The 23,130-nt window shown below is 43.4% G+C and overlaps 1 protein-coding gene across 5 annotated transcripts in view; it reads right to left on the bottom strand.

Annotated features, from left to right (window-relative positions):
- Positions 1-23,130, bottom strand: part of prkn (parkin RBR E3 ubiquitin protein ligase) — a 1,503,655-nt gene that overhangs the window by 930,821 nt on the left and 549,704 nt on the right. For all 5 annotated transcript variants that reach the window (XM_068044606.1, XM_068044605.1, XM_068044609.1 and 2 more), the window contains one exon: positions 22,321-22,543. In XM_068044606.1, coding sequence (XP_067900707.1) covers positions 22,321-22,543 — 223 coding nt within the window. The remainder of the gene's footprint in view (positions 1-22,320; positions 22,544-23,130) is intronic.

Below are 23,130 nucleotides of genomic sequence, written 5' to 3'. Positions count from 1 at the left end.
GGCAAACGTGCGAAGAGAAATGCAGACTGGTTTCAATCTCATAATGAAGAGCTGGAACCTGTCATAGCCGCTAAGCGCATTGCACTGTTGAACTACAAGAAAGTCCCCAGCGAGTTAACATCCGTAGCACTTAAAGCAGCCAGAAGCACTGCACAAAGAACAGCCAGGCGCTGCGCAAATGACTACTGGCAACACCTATGCAGTCATATTCAGCTGGCCTCAGACACCGGAAACATCAGAGGAATGTATGATGGCATTAAGAGAGCTTTTGGGCCAACCATCAAGAAGATCACCCCCCTCAAATCTAAATCAGGGGACATAATCACTGACCAACGCAAACAAATGGACCGCTGGGTTGAGCACTACCTAGAACTGTACTGCAGGGAGAATGTTGTCACTGAGACTGCCCTCAATGCAGCCCAGCCTCTACCAGTCATGGATGAGCTGGACGTACAGCCAACAAACTCGGAACTCAGTGATGCCATTGATTCTCTAGCCAGCGGAAAAGCCCCTGGGAAGGACGGCATTACCCCTGAAATAACCAAGAGTGCCAAGCCTGCTATACTCTCAGCACTACATGAACTGCTTTGCCTGTGCTGGGACGTGGGAGCAGTACCTCAGGACATGCGCGATGCCAATATCATCACCCTCTATAAAAACAAAGGTGACCGCGGTGACTGCAACAACTACCGTGGAATTTCCCTGCTCAGCATAGTGGGGAAAGTCTTTGCTCGAGTCGCTTTAAACAGGCTCCAGAAGCTGGCCGAGCGCGTCTACCCGGAGGCACAGTGTGGCTTTCGTGCAGAGAGATCGATCATTGACATGCTGTTCTCCCTTCGTCAGATACAGGAGAAATGCCGCGAACAACAGATGCCCCTCTACATTGCTTTCATTGATCTCACCAAAGCCTTTGACCTCGTCAGCAGACGTGGTCTCTTCAGACTACTAGAAAAGATCGGATGTCCACCAAAGCTACTAAGTATCATCACCTCATTCCATGACAATATGAAAGGCACAATTCAGCTTAGCGGCACCTCATCAGACCCCTTTCCTATCCTGAGTGCCGTGAAACAGGGCTGTGTTCTCGCACCCACACTGTTTGGGATTTTCTTCTCCCTGCTGCTCTCACATGCGTTCAAGTCTTCAGAAGAAGGAATTTTCCTCCACACAAGATCAGGGGGCAGGTTGTTCAACCTTGCCTGTCTAAGATCTTCCGCATGGAAGATGGCAGGATCCCCAAAGACACATTGTACAGTGAGCTCGCCACTGGTATCAGACCCACTGGCCGTCCATGTCTCCGTTTTAAAGACGTCTGCAAACGCGACATGAAGTCCTGTGACATTGATCACAAGTCATGGGAGTCAGTTGCCAGCGATCGCCAGAGCTGGCGGGCAGCCATAAAGACGGGTCTAAAGTGTGGCGAGTCGAAGAGACTTAGCAGTTGGCAGGAAAAAAGACAGAAGCGCAAGGGGAAAGCCAACTGTGTAACAGCCCCGACAAACAAATTTTATCTGCAGCACCTGTGGAAGAGTCTGTCACTCTAGAATTGGCCTTTATAGCCACTCCAGGCGCTGCTCCACAAACCACTGACCACCTCCAGGCGCTTACCCATTGTCTCTCGAGACAAGGGGGCCAAAGAAGAAGAACTCTTTCAGGCAGTGCATTCTAGATCATAGCAACTCGCTGCATAAATTATTTTCTCCCCATGTAACGTCTGCATCGTTTGCCAATTACCTTAAATCTGAGTCCTTTGGTTCCTGACCCTTCTGCCACCGCCAACTGTTTCTCCTTATTTACTCTGTCGAAGCCCTTTTGGATTTTGAACACCTCTATCAAATCTCCCATTAACCATCCCTATAAGGAAAACAAGACTAGTTTCTCGCGAAAGTTTTCTGATGACAGGTCACAAACTTGAAATGTTAATTCTGCTTCTCTCTCCACAGATGCTGCCTCACCTGCTGAGTATTTCCAGCACTTTCTGTTTTTATTACTAGTTTCTCTCGTATCTACATATAAATGAGATCTTTTATCCTTGTACCGTTCTTGTAGATCTCCTCTGCATCCTCTCTAAGCCTTGACATCATCCGTAACGTGTGGTGCCCAGAATTGGCTACAATACATATGTTGGGGCCTAAACAGTGTTTTCTAAAGAGTTAGCATAACTGCCTTCCTTATGTAAAGCCAAGGATCCAGTAAACCTTTTTAACAGCCTTCTCAACTTATCTTGCTACCTTCAAAGACGTGTGTACATACACTCTTAGGTCTCTCTGTTCCTGCACCCCTTTTTAAAAGAGTACCATTTAGTTTATATTGCTTCTCCTCATTCTTTCTACTGTGATGAATCACTTCATGCTTCTTTGCATTAAATTTCATCTGTCATGCATATGCTCATTTCACCAGTTTATATCTTTCTGAAGTCTGTTACTTTCCTCCCCATTGTTTTCTACATTTCCAAGATTTGTGTCATCTGCAAACTTTGCAATTATGCCCTGTACACGCATGTCCAGATCATCAATATATATCAAAAAGAACAGTGGTCCCAATACCAACCCCATGGGACACCACAGCACATTTCCCTCCAGTCTGAGAAACAACCTTTCACCACTATTCACTGTTTCCTGTCCTTTAGTCAATTTTGCAGCCACACAGCCTCTGCCCCTTTAATCCCATGGGCTTTGTTTTTTTTTGACAAGTCTATAATGTGGTGCTTTATCATACATCTTTTGGAAGTCCATATACACAACATTAGCCGCATTACCCTCATAAACCTTCACTGTTACTTCATCAAAGCACTCAATCAAGTTAGTCAAACATGATTTGCTTTTAAAAATTCATTCTGCCTTTTATTTATCAACCCATATTTTTCAAGTTTCAATTGAATTTGTTTTTGATTATTGTCTCTAAAAGTTTCCCCACGGCTGATGTTAAGTTGACTGGCCTGTAGTTGCCGGGTTTATCCCTCTCCCTTTTTTTGAACAAAGGTGTGACATTTGCAATTCTCCAGTCCTCTGGCACCACTTGCATAGCTAAAAAGCATTGAAAGATTGTGGTCAGAACCTCTACAATTTCCACCTTGCTTCCCTTAGCAACCTAGAATATATCTGATCCGGACCAGGTGACTTTTCCATTTTTTTGCACTGCTCATCTATTAAGTACCGATTTTCTTTAGTGAAGACAAATGCAAAGTATTCACATTTAGTACCTCAGCCATGCACTCTGCCTCAAAACGATTTCTTTTTTGGTCTCTAATCGACCCCACCATTCCTTTGACTACTTTTTTACTATTTAAAAGCTTATGAGACATTTGGGTTCCCTCCTATGTTATCCACTATTCTACTCTCATCCGCTCCCTTTGCCCCTCTTATTTCCTTTTTCAGTTCTCCCCTGTACTTTTTGTATTCAGTTTTGTTCTCCAATGAGTTATGAACATTTACCATAAGCCTGCTTTTTCTGTTTCATTTTTGTCTCTATGGGGTAAAATTGGATATTCCCTGAAAAGGGCATGAGGACTGTAGTACATGATTTTTCTGAACCTGTGCATTGCATGGTGAACCTGTTTCACATGATTGCTGCGTGCAGCCAGTGCTACCTCCACTGATCATTGAATGCACATATCAGTAGGGGAGTTAATATCACAAATTGCTAGTGCTACTTAAGGGCAAACTTCATCTGTTAAAGGGAAAGTGTATTGTCGCTGCAAGAAGTGGTGGGAGTCATTTGAAAACTGAAACTGTTCATTGATACTTTGAGGAATGGCTGAACAGGCAAGAAAGCGTGCAATGAGGATTTCTGATAATGCACTGGCGGTCTTGGTGTAAGATGCGAAGAGAAAACCCTGCGTCCACAGGAGGTCCTCAAGACACATGCTCATGAGGCAGTGAGAAGAAGTGGCGACAGAGGTCAGTGCCAGCAGTATGGCTCCAAGAACATGGATGTGGGGCAGGAAGAAGTTTATCAATCCAATACAAGTTGTAAAAGTGAGTTATTTCAATCTTCAAATGGCATATCCTACCACTAAGCTCATCCACTGCTCAATTCACTGCAACCCCAACACTCACCCACCAACAATCTCTATCAATCAGTACTCAACCCTTAAATTCTTATGCTTTATCTCACCCTCGCACATTTAGCAATGTTGCAAGCCTCACAGCCAGGAGCAGGAATGTCTTGCTGCAATTATACAGGGCCTTGGTGAGGCCACACCTGGAATATTGTGTGTAGCTTTGGTCTCCTTATCTGAGGAAGGGTGTTCTTGCTATAGAGGGAGTGTAGCGAAGGTTTACCAGACTGATTTCTGGGATGGTGGGACTGACGTATGAGGAGAGATTGAGTCGGTTAAGATTATATTCGCTGGAGTTCGGAAGAGAGAGGGGGGATCTCATAGAAACCTATAAAATTCTAACAGGACTTGACAGGGTAGATGTAGGAAGGATGTTCCCGATGGTGGGGGAGTCCAGAACCAGGGGTCATAGTCTAAGGATACGGTGTAAACCTTTCAGGCAAACTATTATTTAAATGGAAAGAGACTCCAAAAAAGTGTAGCACAGAGGGATCTGGATATTCTTGTGCATGAAACACAAGAAGTTAGCATGCAGGTACAGCAAGTAATTAAGAAGGCAAATGGAATTTTGGCCTTTATTGCTAGGGGGTTGGAGTTTAAAAATAGGCAAGTCTTGTTACAACTGTACAGGGTGTTAGTGAGGCCACACCTGGAGTACTGTGTACAGTTTTGGTCCCCGTATTTAAGAAATGATATACTGGCATTGGAGGCAGTTCAAAAGAGATTCAGTAGGCTGATTCCTGGGATGAAGGGGTTGACTTATCAAGAACGGCTAAACAGGTTAGACCTTTATTCATTGGAGTTTAGAAGAATGAGGGGTGATCTTATTGAAACGTACAAGATTCTGAGGGGGCTTGACAGGGTAGATGTTGAGAAGATGTTTCCACTAGTAGGGGAATCTTGAACTAGGGGACATAGTTACAGAATAAGGGGACACTCATTTAAAACTGTGATGTGAAGGAATTTTTTCTCTCAGAGGGTAGTGAATGTGTATAATTCTCTACCCCAGAGAGTTGTGGAGGCCAGATCATTGAAAGTATTTAAAGAGGAGGTAGATAGATTTTTGAAATATTGTGGTGTTGAGAGCTATGAGGAGCTGGCACGAAAGAGGAGTTAAGGTCTGGGGCAGATCAGCCATGATCTTACTGAATGGCAGGGCAGGATTGAGGGTAGAATGGCCTACTCCTTCTCCTATTTCTTATGTTATGTTCTTATGTTCTTAACATTATGCAGCTGAACATGCATTTAACAGCACTATTTAAAGTTATCATCAACTACTTTCAGGTTAATTGCTGATTCATTTCTACTGGCTCTTGCTGCGATTGTATATGTTTTTGATGGTTTTCAGAGTTGTTCAAAGTTAATAAAGTCTACAGGGAGTGTGGCACATGCAGAAGGACTTTTTCCTGAGATCAAGGATTCTGCACGAGCCACTTACTCCCAGATGTGCGTGCATGAGTTTTCATCCCCCCAGGGGGAATGAACAGAGGCAGCACAGAGCAGGACATACTGCTGGAAGAGGGAGGAGTAGTGGGAGAAGGGCTCTCAGCAGGAGACCATATTCACACAGGGTGATCAGGGAGCAATTCGGCCATCTAAACCTCAGTGAGAAATACTATATCAGACATAGTGGCGCAGTGGTTAGCACCGCAGCCTCACAGCTCCAGCGACCCGGGTTCAATTCTGGACACTGCCTGTGTGGAGTTTGCAAGTTCTCCCTGTGTCTGCGTGGGTTTCCTCCGGGTGCTTCGGTTTCCTCCCACAGCCAAAAGACTTGCAGGTTGATAGGTAAATTGGCCATTATAAATTGCCCCTAGTATAGGTAGGTGGTAGGGGAACATAGGGACAGGTGAAGATGTGGTAGGAATATGGGATTAGTGTAGGATTAGTATAAATGGGTGGTTAATGGTCGGCACAGACTCGGTGGGCCGAAGGGCTTGTTTCAGTGCTGTATCTCTAAATCAAAATCAAATCAAATCTCCACTTCACTAACGAGGTCCTCACTGAAATCTGCCATCTGTTGCAGCCACAACTGCAGTCTCAGAGCAGGGTAAGGACTGCTTTGTCAGTGGCTGTAAAGGTGACCATGGCCATGACCTTTTACACAGATGGCTCCTTCCAGGCTAGAATGTATTTGCAACATCTACCAGTTTGCCATCCACTGTTGCATAAGGGAGGTCACTGAGGCTCTGTATTCCAAGAGAGCTGAATACATTTCATTGTCTCTTGCCAGAAAGAATCAGACAGAGCAAGTACGCAACTTTGTCAGGATTTCAGACTGACCAGCCTATAATTATTGGACTATCCCTCGCACCCTTTTTAAACAATGGTACAATGTTCACAGGCCTCCAATCCACTGGTACCTCGCCTGTATCGAATAAGGATTTGAAGATGATCCTCAGAGCATCTGCTATTTCCTGCATCGCTTCCTTTAACAGCCTGGGATACAATCCATCTGGCCCTGGTGATTTATCCACTTGCAAGGATGGCAGAGCCTCCAGTACTTCCTCTTTACCTACAATGTCTGTATCATCCCTCTCCTTTGTGAAGACAGAGACAAAATACTCACTAAGAACCCTACCCACATCTTCTGCATCCATGTAGAAGTTACCTTGTACATCTCTGATAGGCCCTACCCTTTCATTAGTTATCCTCTTGCTCTTATGTACTGATAAAACATCTTTGGATTTTCCATGATTTGATTTTACCTGCCTCTCTTTGCTTTCATAATTTCCTTTTTTACTTCAACCCTGCACTTTCTATACTCCTCCAGGCTTTCTAAAGTATTATGTTTTTTGTGACTGTCATCAGCTTTCTTTTTTTGCTTTATCTTACCCTGTATGCTTCTAGATAACTAGGGGGCTCTAGATTTAGCAGTACCACCTTTTAACTTTGTGGGGACATGTCTACACTGTGCCTGTGGAATCTCACTTTTGAATGCCTCCCACTGGTTTGCCACTGATTTTCCTTCAAGGAGCTGTATCCAGTCCACTTTCGCCAGATCACCTCTCAGCTTCATAAAATTTGCCTCCCTCCGATTTAGAACTTTTACTCCTGTTCTGTCTTTGTCCTTTTTCATAATAATGCTAAATCTAACTGTATTATGGTCACGAACTCCAAAATGGTCACCCATTGCTACTTCATCCACTTGCCCAGCTTTATATCCTAAGGCTAAATCTAGAATTGCACCCCTGCTCGTTGCGCTTGTTACATGCTGGCTAAAAAAGTTCTCTTGAATGCAGTTCAAGAATTTTGTGCCCTCTGTGCCCTTCACATTGTTTGTCTCCCAGCTGATATGAGAGTAGTTGAAATCCCCAACTAATAATGCCCTATTGGGCTGGATTTTACTGACCCCCGATGTCAGGTTTCATGTTGGGGAGAACTGGAAAATGCCTCCGGGAGAGGGCCGCCACATACCCCGATGCTGGGAGGGCCAGCTTGATAATACCGGCGGTGGCAAGGCCTCGTGGCGGCTCACCCCCCCAGCACCCCCCTGCCGCTTGGCAACGGGATCCCAATTTGAATATTAGAATAAGTTAAAATGATTGATTTAATTAAGCTCATGTCACCCGCCGCCTGATGTCCTGCTGCGATCTTCGGCCTGGCAGCCAGTACTCACAAGCCTTCGGAACCCCGTCCAGGGAAAGGAGGTGCAACACTGGTGGGGAGGGGGGAGAGGTAAGTTTATCAGTGCGGAGGGGAGAAATGGGGTCAAATTTATGTCATGAGTGTGGGGATGGTGCGAAGGGTGTAGTTGAAAGTTTGTGCAGTTTAGGGGGGAAGGTCAGATGGTAAAGGTAAGTGTTTCGGGGGGAATGTCAAATAATTAATTTAATTGTTATTGGAAAGGTGGGAGAGGGGCAAAAGAGATGTATTTATTTATTTTAATTCAAGTTACCTTTAAATATTCAAATTAGCTGGTAGGGCTGATAGCCTGCGCACAGTCAACTGATGCCATTGCTGACGACGGACAGCCACCTCCTCCATGTGATCAGGGGGTTGCATCCTGCCCCGGGGATGCAAATGAACTGTCGCACAGAAGATTGCAGCGGCTCTCTGGTGTGCGACCCCGTTTTTACATAAAATCCAGCCCTTGTTTTTGCATTCAGAAATTTGCCTACATATTTGTTCTTCTATCTCCCTCCCACTAACTTGAGGGTCTATAGTACACTCCTAGTAGTGTGGCTGCCCTTTTTTTATTTCTGAGCTGAACCCATATGGCCTCATTTGATGATTCATTTAGCATATCATCCCTCCTCACAGCTGTAATACCTAGGCTCAACTATCACCAGTAACCTGTCTCTAGATGCAGAAATCAACAAGCGCATGGGTAAGGCTTCCACTGCTATGTTCAGACTGGCCAAGAGAGTGTGGGAAAATGGCGCACTGACACGGAACACAAAAGTCCGAGTGTATCAGGCCTGTGTCCTCAGTACCTTGCTCTACGGCAGCGAGGCCTGGACAACGTATGCCAGCCAAGAGCGACGTCTCAATTCATTCCATCTTCGCTGCCTTCGGAGAATACTTGGCATCAGGTGGCAGGACTATATCTCCAACACAGAAGTCCTTGAAGCGGCCAACATCCCCAGCTTATACACACTACTGAGTCAGCGGCGCTTGAGATGGCTTGGCCATGTGAGCCGCATGGAAGATGGCAGGATCCCCAAAGACACATTGTACAGCGAGCTCGCCACTGGTATCAGACCCACCGGCCGTCCATGTCTCCGTTATAAAGACGTCTGCAAACGCGACATGAAATCGTGTGACATTGATCACAAGTCGTGGGAGTCAGTTGCCAGCATTCGCCAGAGCTGGCGGGCAGCCATAAAGACAGGGCTAAATTGTGGCGAGTCGAAGAGACTTAGTAGTTGGCAGGAAAAAAGACAGAGGCGCAAGGGGAGAGCCAACTGTGCAACAGCCCCAACAAACAAATTTCTCTGCAGCACCTGTGGAAGAGCCTGTTACTCCAGAATTGGCCTTTATAGCCACTCCAGGCGCTGCTTCACAAACCACTGACCACCTCCAGGCGCGTATCCATTGTCTCTCGAGATAAGGAGGCCCAAAAGAAAGAATGCTACACCCCCTCCTTTTTTATCCCCCTCTCTATCCTGCCTGAAAACTCTTTTTCCAGGGATGTTAAACAGCCATTTTTGCCCTTCTTTAAAGCCAAGTTTCCATAATAGCAATGATTCATGCTGCCATGTGTCTATCCGTGCCCTCAGCTCATCGGCTTTATTTGCTATACTCCTTGCATTTAATGCTACTGAATTCCTGTCCTGCACACTTTTTAACCTTTGCTTCTTCTGTCTTTCAGAATCACTCGCTAATTTTCTGCCTCCCGTTCCCTGAATTTATGCTGTCCGAAACTGCCCTCAGGTTCCCACCTACCTGCCTGAAAGCAAATTGTGAGTAGGATACAAAGAGTCTGCAAAGGGATATAAATAGGTTAGGTGAGTGGGAAAAAACTTGGCAGCTTGAGTATAATGTGGGAAAATGTGAGGTTGTCCATTTTGGCAGGAAGAATAGAAAAGCAGAAATTATTTAAATGGAGAGAGAATTCAGAATTCTGCGGTACAGAGGGACCTGGTTGTCTTTGTACACAAATCACAAAAGGTCAGTATTCAGGTCCAGCAAGTAATTAGGAAGGCAAATGGAATGTTGGCCTTTATTGCAAGGGCGATGGGGTATAAAAATAGGGAAGTCTTGTTACGACTGTACAGGGCATTGGTGAGACAACACCTACAATATTTAAGGAGGGACATACCTACATTGGAAAAAGTTCAGAGCAGGTTCATAGATTGATTCCTGGGATGAAGGGTTTGTCTTATGAGGAAAGTTTGAGCAGGTTGGGCCTATACTCACTGGAGTTTAGAAGATTGCGATAAAAGCAAAATACTGCGGAAGCTGGAAATCTGAAACACAAACAAGAAATGCTGGAAATGCTCAGCAGGTCTGGCTGCATCTGTGGAGCGAGAAGCAGAGTTAATGTTTCAGGTCAGTGACCTTTCATCAGAACTGGCAGATATTAGAAATGTAAAAGATGTTAAGCAAGTAAAGTGGGTGTGGGGTAAGAGATAACAAAAGAGAATGTGTTGGTAGGACAAGGTCACAGAGAATAACTGACCAGAAGGTCATGGAGCAAAGGCAAACGGTATGTTAATGGTATAGTAACATAGTTCTGATGAAGGGTCACTGATCTGAAACATTAACTCTGCTTCTCTCTCCACCTGCTGAGTATTTCCAGCATTTCTTGTTTATGTGTTAGAAGATTGAGAAGTGATCTTATTGAAACTGTAGTATAAGGGTCTGAAAGGTTTAATGTTTGAGACACTGAGAGTAACCCCTCCCACTGTGGTGATGATGAAGTAATAGCCATATGGGTATTAGGCTTGGAAAGAGCTAGAAGCATCATGAGTAGTGCTAGCTGGACGTACTGAAGGAGAGTGTAAATAGTTATGTATATAAAATAAACAATTTATTATTTAGCCACACAAAGACTCCAGGACATCTGTAAAGAATGCTCAAACTATGCTAACAGCAATATACAATATGGTGGTAATAGTGAAAACACCCAGAAATTATTGAAAGATCTCACCTCAGACAGTAGCACTAAGAAGACGACAGATCTCGAAGGGAGACTGCAAAGAAGTCCAGAGCTGCTCCATAGCCAAAGGAAGACATGGACAGTCAGTGAGTCAGTCATGCTGGCATTCAGGCTGCACCACTGAAGCGTGGTGGTCTGCGAGCAGAAACCAGGTCCAGCGATCGGGCTGTGAGTCACAGTACTGAGCAACAGTCGGGGATTGGGTGAGAAACCTTTTTGAAAGGGTGCATTTATTGTGTAACGGCACACTGGGAAGGCAAGATGGAAAGGGAAAAAGGTTGATCCCTTGCGTGGTTGAGTCCAGAGTCAGTGGCCATTACTCGAGCAGACCATGGAGGAAAAGCTCAGGAACACCCAAAAAGAGCAGGAAACCTCAGAAAAGCGCAAGAACTCCAGAAAAGATTGAGAAACCTCCAGAAATAGCGGGAACACCTCCATTAAGGCAAAGAAAAAATTCTTAAAAGAAAGAGAAATCCTAAAGAGTTAGGAAAAAAATAATGGATTTGAAATACACGATGCCTGAAAGCTTCCAAAGTTTGGAAGAACCTAATCAGATACAGAATTGGTCGATGTGGAGAAAAAGATTTTTAAGATTTAGAATAGCTTCTCAGCTATACTCCAAATCTGAAGCAGAGCAAATAAATACTATACTCCATGGGTGCAATTATTGATGATGTGATCGTAAGGCAAGGCATCAATGAGGCTTCAGACAAGTTTGATGATGTGTTACATGCCTTCAACAAATACCTTAATTTAAGAACCAATAAGATCCTGGAAACAGCAAAGTTTAATAAAAGGATCCAGAAGCTGGGCGAATCAGTGGACGCTTTCATTAATGATTTGTACAGATTGCTGAGGGACGTGAGTATGGAGAACTGAAGTCAGAGTTGATCAGGGATTGTATAGTAGTGGGAATAGCTGACGAGTCTTTATCAGGTCTCTTACAGTCAAAAGATGACCTGACTCTTGAAAAAGCAATTCAGGTGGAGCGACCGGAAGAGGTCAGAAGACAAAATAGAGGCATCCTGTGGGCTGAAGAGAAGCCTTGGATCAGAAAGAACCTAATGACTGTAAAGTTCATGCAGTCCAGAATGAAAAAGCACCCAACAGATAATAATTAATACATGGGGGGAAGGTGCAAGATGCCATGAAACCCTGCCAGTGCTTTGGAGCCAGAAAGACCCACATTCTCGAACAATGATGTGCTAATAAAGCTGAATGGTTTAATTGCAAAAGACAGGCCATTTTGGAAAGATGTGCCAGAGCAAGACCTCTTCTCACAAAAATATCAAGAAAAAAGCTTTCACACAGAGAGCTGTGAATGAAGTGGAACAACATCAATTGGAAGACAAACCAGGAGACTTCCTAGGAGAAATCAATGACCCCAATCAGGCATTCTGGACAGCAGACATTTATGTCAATGGACAGTTCTGTCAGACCAAGAGCCGTGGTTGTCGACATATTGCTTACAACCCACTGACACTCAGTTACACGGTCCAGGAGGGATTCCACTGAAAGCTGGAAAGCTACAAGCTACTCTGCAATATAGGGGAAGGCAGAAACATTCTAAAAACCAAGGGGTGAATTTTACTGACACCTCGACGCCGCAGGGGGCCAGTAAAAGGCTGTAGGGAGAGGCCCGCCTCGACCCGTGACATCGAGAAGTGCCCGCCACATTTTACTGGTGACGCGGAACCTCAGTGCGGCCCCCCCTACCACTAGGTAGCGGGCCCTTCAACTCCATATTAAAATGAGGCCTAATAAAATTCAAATTAACCTACCTGCAGGCGGCGGCTGTCCCACTCCAATATTACAGCCGCCGTTTGTGCTCTGCACACCTTCGGAACTTCGCACGGAGTTCTGGGCGAGAACCTGGTGGGGAGGGAGGAGCAATAGAATTTTCAGGGCGAGAGGGGTGGAGGAGAGGGGAAATCAATTTTAATTGGATGTGGGGATGGTGGGAAGGGGTTGAGGGTCAAAGGGAACGAATTTCGGGGGGGGAAAGTTCTGGATACTAATAAAAGTTTATCATGGGGGAAGATGGCAAATAATATATAAATTACCTATTGTGGGGTGAGAGATGGGATTTAGAGTTGAAATTTAAATTTATTTTCATTTCCCAGAGATCGGAACCTTTCAATTTTAAAATGTTACTGAAGGGCTTGAAGCCCTTTAAAAATGACAGCGGCGCCTGCGCGGTGGCGTCGGATGCCATTGCTGGGGACGCAACGGCCACCCCTTACGTCATCGGGGGTGGCAGTTCCACCCCCTCTGTTGAAATGAGCCCCCACGCGAAATATCGCAGGGGCTCCTCGGAGGCCGCTGAATGCGGACACCATACTGAGTTTAAAAGGCACCCCAAGAGTTTTCTCTGTTAAGCAGAAAGATGCCAGACCAGTATGTATCTTTACACCAAGAAAGATAACACACCTGTTGATGAACCAAGTTCAACGTTAGCTGGAAGAGATGACCAGGATGGGAGTCATTTCTCCAATCATGAAGCCAAGAGAATGGTGTTCGCCTATGGTTCCAGTTCCAAAACCAAATGGTACTCTTTGTATCTGTGTGGACTTAATACTGATTACCAAAGCCGTGGTGAGGGAAATCCATCATATGTCTTCGGTGGTGGCAAAGCTATCCAAAAGCATAATGTTCACTAAACTCAATGCAAATAGTGGCTTTTGGCAGGTTCCGTTGGACGAGAAGTCACGATTACTCATAACATTTATCACACCATTCGGAAAATTTTGCTTCAGTCGTTTACCATTCAGTATAACACTTGCACCTGAAATCTTCCAAAGGACCATGTCCAATATTCTGCAAAGCCTCAGAGGGTTGATATGTCACATGGATGACATCCTGGTCCAAGGGGAATCCATCGAAGAGCATGAGCAAGGAGTAAATGTGGTTCTATGTCATCTTCAAGAAGAAGGGCTGATGCTTGATGAGAAGTGTGAATTCTCGAAAACTTCAATTCATTTCTTGGGACATACTGTAAGTAACAAGGGCATAATTGCAGACCCATAAAAGATGAGAGACATTAGTGAATTCCCAGCCCAACTTCAGTCCAACATCTCCAAAGATTCCCTAGAATGGTGAAATCAGTTGGCAAAATTTTTACCCAATTTGGCACAAATGTTCAAGTGGTGAAATAACGTGTGCCTCAGTCTTGGCAGGTGGGGGCCTGAATGACAAAGCTAAAAACTCAACTTCCTGTTCTACACAGAAAACTACTTCTGGGACTAGACGTACAAGACTACAAAAAAGTTCAAGTCAGAGAGAAGTCTTACAGGAACCAACAAGCTCTCAATTACAATAAGAGATTTCATACCAGAAGCCTACCAATGTCAAAGGATGGAGAGAAGGTATGGATACGAGTTCTGGGATGTGAAGGTAGAGTCATCCAGAGAGATAAAGTTCATTTGAGATCTTATGTAGTACATACACCCGAGGGTACTGTATGCCAAAACAGGAGAAACCTTATCCCTATTCCTCAAACACAACAACCAGTCATATATCTGGAGGAACCAGATGATGTTCAAGAAACCCAGAGACAACAGGATACTGCAAACAATGGTCAAGGCCATCTAAGTTATCGAACAAGACTTCCAGGAAGCACAACTGATCTTCCAAGTCCGATCAGGGAGAGTCATGAAGCCTCCCAACAGACTGAATCTGTGATGTCAGAGACTTGGGGGAGATGGGGTCATATGTAAAGTCAAAATGAATGAATGTATATAGTTACGACCAAGGTGGGAGGAGTGCACTGTCTTTTCTAGTCCCACTTCTCCGCAGATCACCACATATATTTTTAAAAAGTTTACCCAGTTACCAATTCGGTCAATCATATACTTTATTCTTTATCCCAGAATAAAATACACCAACCAGGTTTCTTTAATAAACAAAAAAATTATCAGTTTATTATCAAACAAAACTTATACAGTAATGAAACATTAACACACAGATTGAAATATGGAAGTTCCCTTTTTAAATTCCCCACACACACTCACTCATACACACAGTGAAAAAATACAGAAATCCTCTCTGCAGAGGTACATTACAAAAAAAAGGCAAAAAAAGAATACTTTGGCCAAATTCTTGCTAATTCATGAAGAAAAAAGAGAAGATATGGAAGGAAGTCAATTATCCCTTTTGGTCTGACATCCGGGTGTACGGAGATGAGTCACTGGGACCTTTTCTAAAGCAGTTCTTTTCAGATGGCATTGAGAATTAATGTTGCAGGTTTTTCCAGCTTCTTAGGAGATGCGGCATCAGGGATTTTAGCTCTGCCATGCTGGATCTTTGCAGGGTTTCTTCAAAGAGGTAGAGAAAGAGGTGAGCTGGGTGTTTTCTCCTTGGCAAGTTGATCTCCAACTGTCTTCAAAACAGTTCACACCCCAAACTGAAAGTCAACCTCCTGACCTTCACATCAGGCTTCTGTGTAAACATCTTCCCCAGGTCACCAAGGCTTTTTATTGTTTACTGAGCTTAAAGCTCATAATTTCCAGCACAGGTTGTTTTCAAACAACATCTCAAGTGTCCTTTCAGTGAATTTGGTAAAAAAAAACACATTCAAGGAATCTTTTCAGTTTTAACACAAGTCCTCAAAAAATAAAATATTGAAAAATGGAAGCACTTTCGTAACAATATATATATCAAAATTATATATGGATAAAGACGTGGGGGGAGATGTAGTATAAGGGTCTGAAAGGTTTAATGTTTAAGACAGTGAGAGTAACTCCTCCTACTGTAGTGATGATGATGTAATAGTCAACTGGGTATTAGGCTTCATGAAGCATCATGAGACCGGAGACAGACAGGGCAAGAGAGAGGAGCACAGTGGGAGCGGAGGTTTACAAAGCGCGCAAAAAGCCCAGAGTCGGAGACCGGAGACAGATAGAGCAAGAGGAGCACGGCGAGAGCGGAGGTTTAAAAAGTGCGCCAAAAGCCCAGAGTCAGAAACCGGAAACAGACAGAGCGAGAGCGAAATCGAAAAGTGACATCAGAGTAACATCACAATCGACAGTGAGAGCAGGGAAATAGAGAGCCTCCAGGGTGAGTATATAGGTAATCTTTTAATTTAATTTATATCAAACATAGCATAAAATTTGATCGATTTATTAGTATATAAACTAAAAACTAAAGCAAATTTTATAATTTATAATACAGAGTGAGAGAGACCAGTAGTGAGTGTATTAGTTCAAATTAGGACAACTTAATACATAAACTGTATTAAATATTATTAGAGTTTATCAGTATTTGTAAGGTTTACTAATAGTAGTAAGGTTTATTAGTATTGTCAAAGCTTTATTCTCATTGGTAATGTCTATTAGAATCATGCAGATTAAAAGCTGAGTGTGGAGATTCAAGTTTGGTGAGTGGCGAGTTCGGTGAAGGGGGCAGAGGTGCTCCATTTTTCAATTTTTCCTTTTTTTTGTACTCTTTTAACCCTCCAGTATTTGGTTCTTGCTTCGGTACACTGGAAAGAGCTGTTTGGTGAGTACCTGGTAAGCTGTGACATCACAGGCAAGTAGGTAGGTGATTGGTTTGGGAAGAAGCTACTTGTTTCGTGAGTATCTGTTAAGCGATTAAGGTGCATTCTAATCCTAACGCTTAAAATAGTAAAAGAAGTAATGGTAAGCTCAATAAAATATATTTAAAAAGTAAAATAAAATAAATAATTGAATAAAATAATTAAGTAGTTAATTAAAACACATTAAGGATGGCAGGACAGGTGATGTGTCATGGATGCAGCATGTGGGAGCTCCAGATGCCAGTGCGATCCAGGGTAAACACGTCTGCAGTAGGTGTTGTGTCATTGAACTGGAGTCCGAGCTGCAGACGCTGTGACACATCAGGGAGGGTTAAAGTTACCTGGACACTTTGTACTAGCAGGCGGTCACACCCCTTAGGATAGGGTCTTCTGATTTGGTCAGTGGTCAGGGACAGGAGAGTGTGGCTTCAGCTGAGGCAGGTAAGGGGACCCAGAGGGCAGGAGTGTGGGAGCCTCAGCCTTTGCGATTGTCCAACAGGTTTGAGGTCTTTCAGCTTGTTTGGATGAGAGTGGTGGCTGCAAGGTGGATGAGCAACCTGACCATGACACCATGGTACAGGAAACCATTCAAGTGGAGGGAGAAAAAAGGAATGTAGTGGTAGTAGGGGACAGTATAGTTAGGGGGATTGACACTGTTCTCTGCAGCAAAGAGCTAAAGTCTGGACGGCTGTGTTGCCTGACCGGTGCCAGGGTTCGGGATAACTGCTCAGAGCTGGAGAGGAACTTACAGCTGGAGGGGGAAGATCCAGTCGTCGTGGTCCATGTAGGCAGGACAAGGAAAGAGGTTCTGCATAGTCAGTATGAGGAACGAGGCACCAAATTAAGAAGCACAACCTCAAAGATAATAATCTTTGGATTATTACCTAAACCACATGCAAATTGGCATAGGGCAAATAAGATTAGAGAAATGAATGCGTGACCCAAAGACTGGTGTGGTAGAACTGAGTTCCGGTTTGTGGGGCACTGACACCAGTACTGGGGAAAGTGGTGGCTGTACCATTGGGACAGTCTACACCTGAACCATGCTGGGACTGGTGTTCTAGCGAGCCGCATATATAGGGAAGTAGAGAGGGGTTTAAACTGAATTGTGGCGGCTAGGGATCAAATTTGGGAAGATATGGTAATTCAAGGAGTAGAGACAAGGCAAGAGAGAAAGGTATTAATATGGGAAATGATAAACAGACTGTGTCAGGAAGGGACAGAGCATACAAATCTAAGAGTAAATCAACAGATAAGGCGAGAGGTTACAAAAATAATAAAAGGACAAAACTAAAGGCTCTGTATCTGAATGCACGTAGCATTTGAAACAAAGCAGATGAACTGAGAGCGCAAATAGAAATAAATAAGTACGATCTGATAGCCATTACAGAGACATATCTGCAGGAGGACATAGATTCGGACCTGACTATTGAAGGGTACATGGCAGTTAGGAAGGACAGGAAGCTCAGAAAAGGTAGAGGGGTAGCTCTGTTAATTAATGATGGTATTAGCGCAATAGAAAGGGATGACCTAAGTTCAGGAGACCAGGATGTAGAAACAGTTTGGGTAGAGATGAGAAATCATAAAGGCAAGAGCTCACTTGTGGGAGTGCTGTCCAGGCCACCTAATATTAACCACACTGTAGGATGGGGTATAAAGGAAGAAATAATGGCAGCTTGTCAGAAAGGTACAGTGATAATTATGCGGGATTTTAATCTACATATAGACTGGAAAAAGCAGATGGGCAGAGGTTGCCTAGTTCAGGAGTACATAGAATGTTTTACGGATACTTTCTTGGAACAATACATTCTGGAGCCAACGAGAGAGCAGGTTATACTAGACCTGGTATTGTGCAACGAGATAGGATTAATTAATGACCTCATAGTTAAGGCACCCCTGGGTAGGAGCAATCATAATATGATTGAATTTTACATTCAGTTTGAGGGAGAGAAGAGTGGGTCCAAGACTAGTATTTTAAACTTAAATAAGGGCAATTATGGGGGCATGAAAGCAGAGCTAGCTAAAGTGAACTGGAAAATCAGGTTAAGGGATAGGTCAATAGAGATGCAGTGCAGACATTTAAGGGGATATTTCAGAATACACAGAATAGATACATTTCAACGAGAAAGAAAAATTCCAAGGGTGGGAACTGCCATCCGTGGTCAACTAAAAGAATTAAAGACAGTATCAAACTTAAGGAAAAAGCCTATATTTGCGCAAAGATGGGAGGCAGGTCAGAAGATTGGACAGAATATAAAAAACAGCAAAGGACTAAAAGATTGATAAGGAAGGTAAAATTAGAGTAGGAGAGAAATCTAGCTAGAAATATAAAGACAGGTAGTAAGAGTTTCTATAGATATTTAAAAAAGAAAAGTGCGAACAAAGTGAGTGTTTGTCCTATAGAACGTGAGTCTGGGGAATTAATAATGGATAATAAGGAGATGGCAGATGAATTGAACAGATATTTTGCATCGGTCTTCACTATTGAGGATACAAGTAACATCTCAGTATTAATTGTAGGTCAGGAAATTAAATGGAGGGAGGAACTCAAGAAAATTGCAATCACCAGGGAAGTGGTACTGAACAAATTGTTGCAGCTGTGGGCTGACGAGTCCCCGAGTCCTGATGGACTTCATCCTAGGGTGTTAAAAGAAGTGGTTAGTCAGATAGTTGATGCGTTGGTTTTAATTTTCCAAAATTCCCGAGATTCGGGGAAGGTTCTGTTAGATTGGAAAATCATGAATGTGAATCCTTTATTCAAAAAGGGAGGGAGACAGAAAGCAGGAAACTGCAGGCCAGTTAGCTTAACATCTGTCTTAGGGAAAATGTTAGAAGCTATTATTAAATATGTTATAGCAGGGCATTTAGAAAAATTCAAGGTAATCAGGCAGAGTCAACGTGGATTTGTAAAAGGGAAATCATGTTCACTCAATTTATTGGAGTTCTTTGAGGGAGTTACATGGGCTGTGGATAAAGGGGAACCAATGGATGTATTGTACTTAGATTTCCAGAAGGCATTTGAGGAAAAGGCGCTTTAGGATTTGTGAATGAATGTGAGAAATGCATGTGTTTTTTCTGTATTTTATATTTTCTCTCTACCATTTTAATGAAATGCACTTTTCTCAAATCGCATTTCATTCCGCTGGGTGTGGAGGTGTCATGCTAGGCCCCCACTTGCCAAGAATAAAGCACATTCATTTTGTCATGAACATTGATTTTAAATGGTTACTGGAGTGAAGAAAGGACTTATTTCATAGATCAGCCTTGGCTGGAAAATACATTTGCATATTAACAGACGATGATTGGAAGGACAAAGGACCATTCCTCGACAACCATTCCCTGAAACAATCAACCCACAATGGACCTTGATCACCACGTATTGAGTATAAAAGGAGCATTCCAGAGACTGCTAAGGCGATACAATCCAATACGTGGTCAGACCAGTTAGTCACATGACTAACCTGCTGGGCAACCTGAGTTTTTCTGAATTGTACAAACAATTTGAACTGAGAGTGTCTGTTTGCTCCTGGACTGAGAAGATCTCGCCTGTCTGTTCTCATCTCTTTCTCACAAGCCTCTGAACCCACTGAAGACACATGAACCACAAGAGAGAAAAGTCTCCAACAGCGAACAAGGTTTAAGAAGAATACTAAGCCCCAACGAAAAGCAAGAACTACCTACAATCGAGGACTCTACAGTGAGCTCAAAGAAACATAACACAAACTCTTCAGATATTGCCTCAAACTTTTCCACTTTATTTTTCTTCTCTTTTCTGTCTCTATTTGCATGTGTATATCGCATATGCATGCTAGCGTGGGCGGGTTGTGTATCTGTAGGCGTCAACTTAATTAGAGTTTAAGTTTAATAAATTTCAACTTTTCTTCTTTAAACCTAAGAAAGCCTGTTTGTGCTGGTTTCTTTGCCTTATAATTGGAAAGCGGTGAACAAGGATTCACCAAGGGGGAGCTAAAAGCACTGTGTTTAAAATTAAATCCTGTTACGGTAAGACCAGGTGAAGGCTGAGAGAGACCCCTAGACCCCTTTCTCACCTGGTCATAAAAATTGGGGGTGTGGTGCATTGAGCATTATGTGAGGCTACTGGTGCAGAATTTACACTCACTGACCTTGCCTGCATGTGTGAGGACATTGTGATTCTTGCAGTAATGTACCCCCGCAACTCAGGGCTCGACCCCTGGCATTAAGCCCCAGGCTTTCTGGTCCCACTGCCTTTGTAAGCTTTGTCTGGGGGACTCCTGGCTCCCTCTGGATAGATGACATCTTTCTTGCTTTCTACCTTCTGCACCAATACCTCCAGTGCAGCCTCAGAAAATCTTGGAGTCCGTTCTCTGCCATGTTGTGCTGTTGTTGTGTTTCCCAGGTCGAACTCACTTTTACAATGACTTCTCATTGCTCCAGCCATCCTGCACCTCTCCTTTAAGAGGTGCAGGATGGCTTTAAGTAGTGCAGGTTAGCTTGAACTCATGCTAGCCTGTCATAATTTTGTACCCACTGTTCAAAATGGCATCCACCACAACCAGCAGCTGGAGTGTGCACACACGCCACAGATGCCATTTTGGACCTGAAATGGTGGCCGTGGTACCGAAAATACAGGTGCTATGAAACCAATTTTGCAGCAATTCAGTCCTATAATCATCTAGTATATCCTTTCCATTTAGAACGGTAACATTATCCTTAATACTGCCATGCCCCCTCCTCTTTTCCCTTCTCAATCATTCATAGAATCATAGAAACATAGAATGGTTACAGCACAGAAGGAGGCCACTCAGCCTGTCATGTCTACGCTGTCTCTCTGCAAGAGCAAATCACCTAGTCCCACCCCACTGCCTTTTCCCTATAGCCCTGCAAATCTTTTCTCTTCAGATGATTATCCAGTTCTCTTTTGAAGGCCTCAATTGAATCTGCTTTCACCACACTCTCAGGCACTGCATTCCAGAACCTAACCACTTGCTGCGTAAAAATGTTATTCCTCATGTCACTATTATTTCTTTTGCCTATCACCTTACTTTGGCGTCCTCTGGTTCTGGATCCTTTGGCCAATGGGAACAGTTTCTACTCTGTCTAATTCTCCCATGATTTTGATCACCTCTATCAAATCTCCTTTTAATTTTCTCTTCTCTTTTTCTCTTCTCCAAGGAGAACAGACCTAGCTTCTCCAACCTATCTCCGTAACTGAAGTTCCTCATCCTGAGTACTTGGTATCCAGGAATATTTTATTTATTTAGAGATACAGCACTGAAACAGGCCCTTCGGCCCACCGAGTCTGTACTGACCATCAACCACCCATTTTATATTAATCCTACATTAATCCCATTATTCTCTCACATCCCCACCTTCCCTCAATTCCCCTTCCACCGATCTATACTAGGGGCAATTTATAATGGCCAATTTACCTATCAACCTGAACAAGTCTTTGACTGTGGGAGGAAACCAGAGCACCCGGCGAAAACCCACGCGGTCACAGGGAGAACTTGCAAATTCCACACAGGCAGTACCCAGAATCAAACCCAGGTCGCTGGAGCTGTGAGGCTGCGGTGCTAACCACTGTGCCACTGTGCCACCCTAAGAACCCTTTAAGGACCCTTTCCAGGGCTTGTTTGAGCCATGTCTTTGTTAATGCAACCATGTCATAATCCCATGTAGCAATTTGTGCCTGCATCTCACCAACCTTATTTGCTACACTATGGGCATCGACACACATACAATTTAATACCTATGATTCTATGATTCCATGTGTCCTTTGTCACTTTTACTATTTTCCTCAATCTGATCCCTGTAACTTTTGGGATAGTTATAATTTTCCCGTTGTTTATATCTCTGCCCTGTGATCTCATTTATGCTCCTTTCTGCTATTTTTCTGGTTCCCATCCCCCTTCCAAATTAGTTCAAACGTCCCCAATAGCACTAGGTAACTTCTCAGTGAGAACATTGGGCCTGGCTTTGTTCAGGTTCAACCCGTTCATCTTATACAGGTGCCCCTTCCCCCAAAGCCAGTCCCAATGCTGGAGCATTAAAAAAAAATCAGAAGAATTAAATTTTAATCTATGGAATCAATTGATGAGGGTATATCATCTATTATTTTTTTAAAAACTCTAAGGACTTTACCTGAAGTATTAAAATGGCTACAATGACCTTGGTCTTCATTTCTAAGATCTGCAGAATGTCTTGGTAGGGCAGAAGGGCTGAGATCCACCTGATTTAAGATGGCCACTTCGCTTCCATTCCTTCTCTTAGGAATTCCAGTGCTTGAATCACCAGCTGATCTTTGAGTTGGTTGAGATATGTACTGTACCACATGAACAGTACTTTGCTGGATCAGGCCACAGTTCTACAGGCAGATAAAGAGAACTAATCAGATTCAGAACACAGAAAGAGCAATAAGTAAACTAGGAGAACTACCAATAGTAATCAACATTTTCTTTTTTCAAGCCAGACTACCACTGCAATTCAGAAGAATTGCATCTTTATGGGAACATTCTAATACCATATCACTGCCCTCAGCAACCCACACATGCTTATATCATGAAGTAAACTGTCAAGTGCTTATCTGAATGGGGAAAACAGGCACATAAAATTACAGAAGGATTGACTGTCCCATCCGGTATATTTAAAGTTTACATCTCTGCTTTCTATACTTTCTATATATTGTCATGCCAGGTCACCATCTGCCAAGAATGAGGTACATTAATTTTGTCATGAACATTGATTTTAAACTGTTACTGGAGTGAAGAAGATTTGTTAAACAGATCAGCCTTGGCTGGAAAAGATATTTGCATTTTAACCGACAGTGTTTGGAAGGACAAAGCAGCCATTCCCTGACAGTCAGCCCACAATAGACTTTTGATCACCAGACACTGAAGAGGGGGGAGCTTGCATTCCAAGTTGACTGCTAAGATGGCTGAAGACACAAATGGA

The sequence above is a fragment of the Heterodontus francisci genome, chromosome 13, assembly GCF_036365525.1.
Source record: "Heterodontus francisci isolate sHetFra1 chromosome 13, sHetFra1.hap1, whole genome shotgun sequence".
Lineage (NCBI taxonomy): Eukaryota > Metazoa > Chordata > Chondrichthyes > Heterodontiformes > Heterodontidae > Heterodontus > Heterodontus francisci.
The sequence above is the reverse complement of the archived record's forward strand: the minus strand, read 5'-3'. Positions and strand labels throughout refer to the sequence as shown.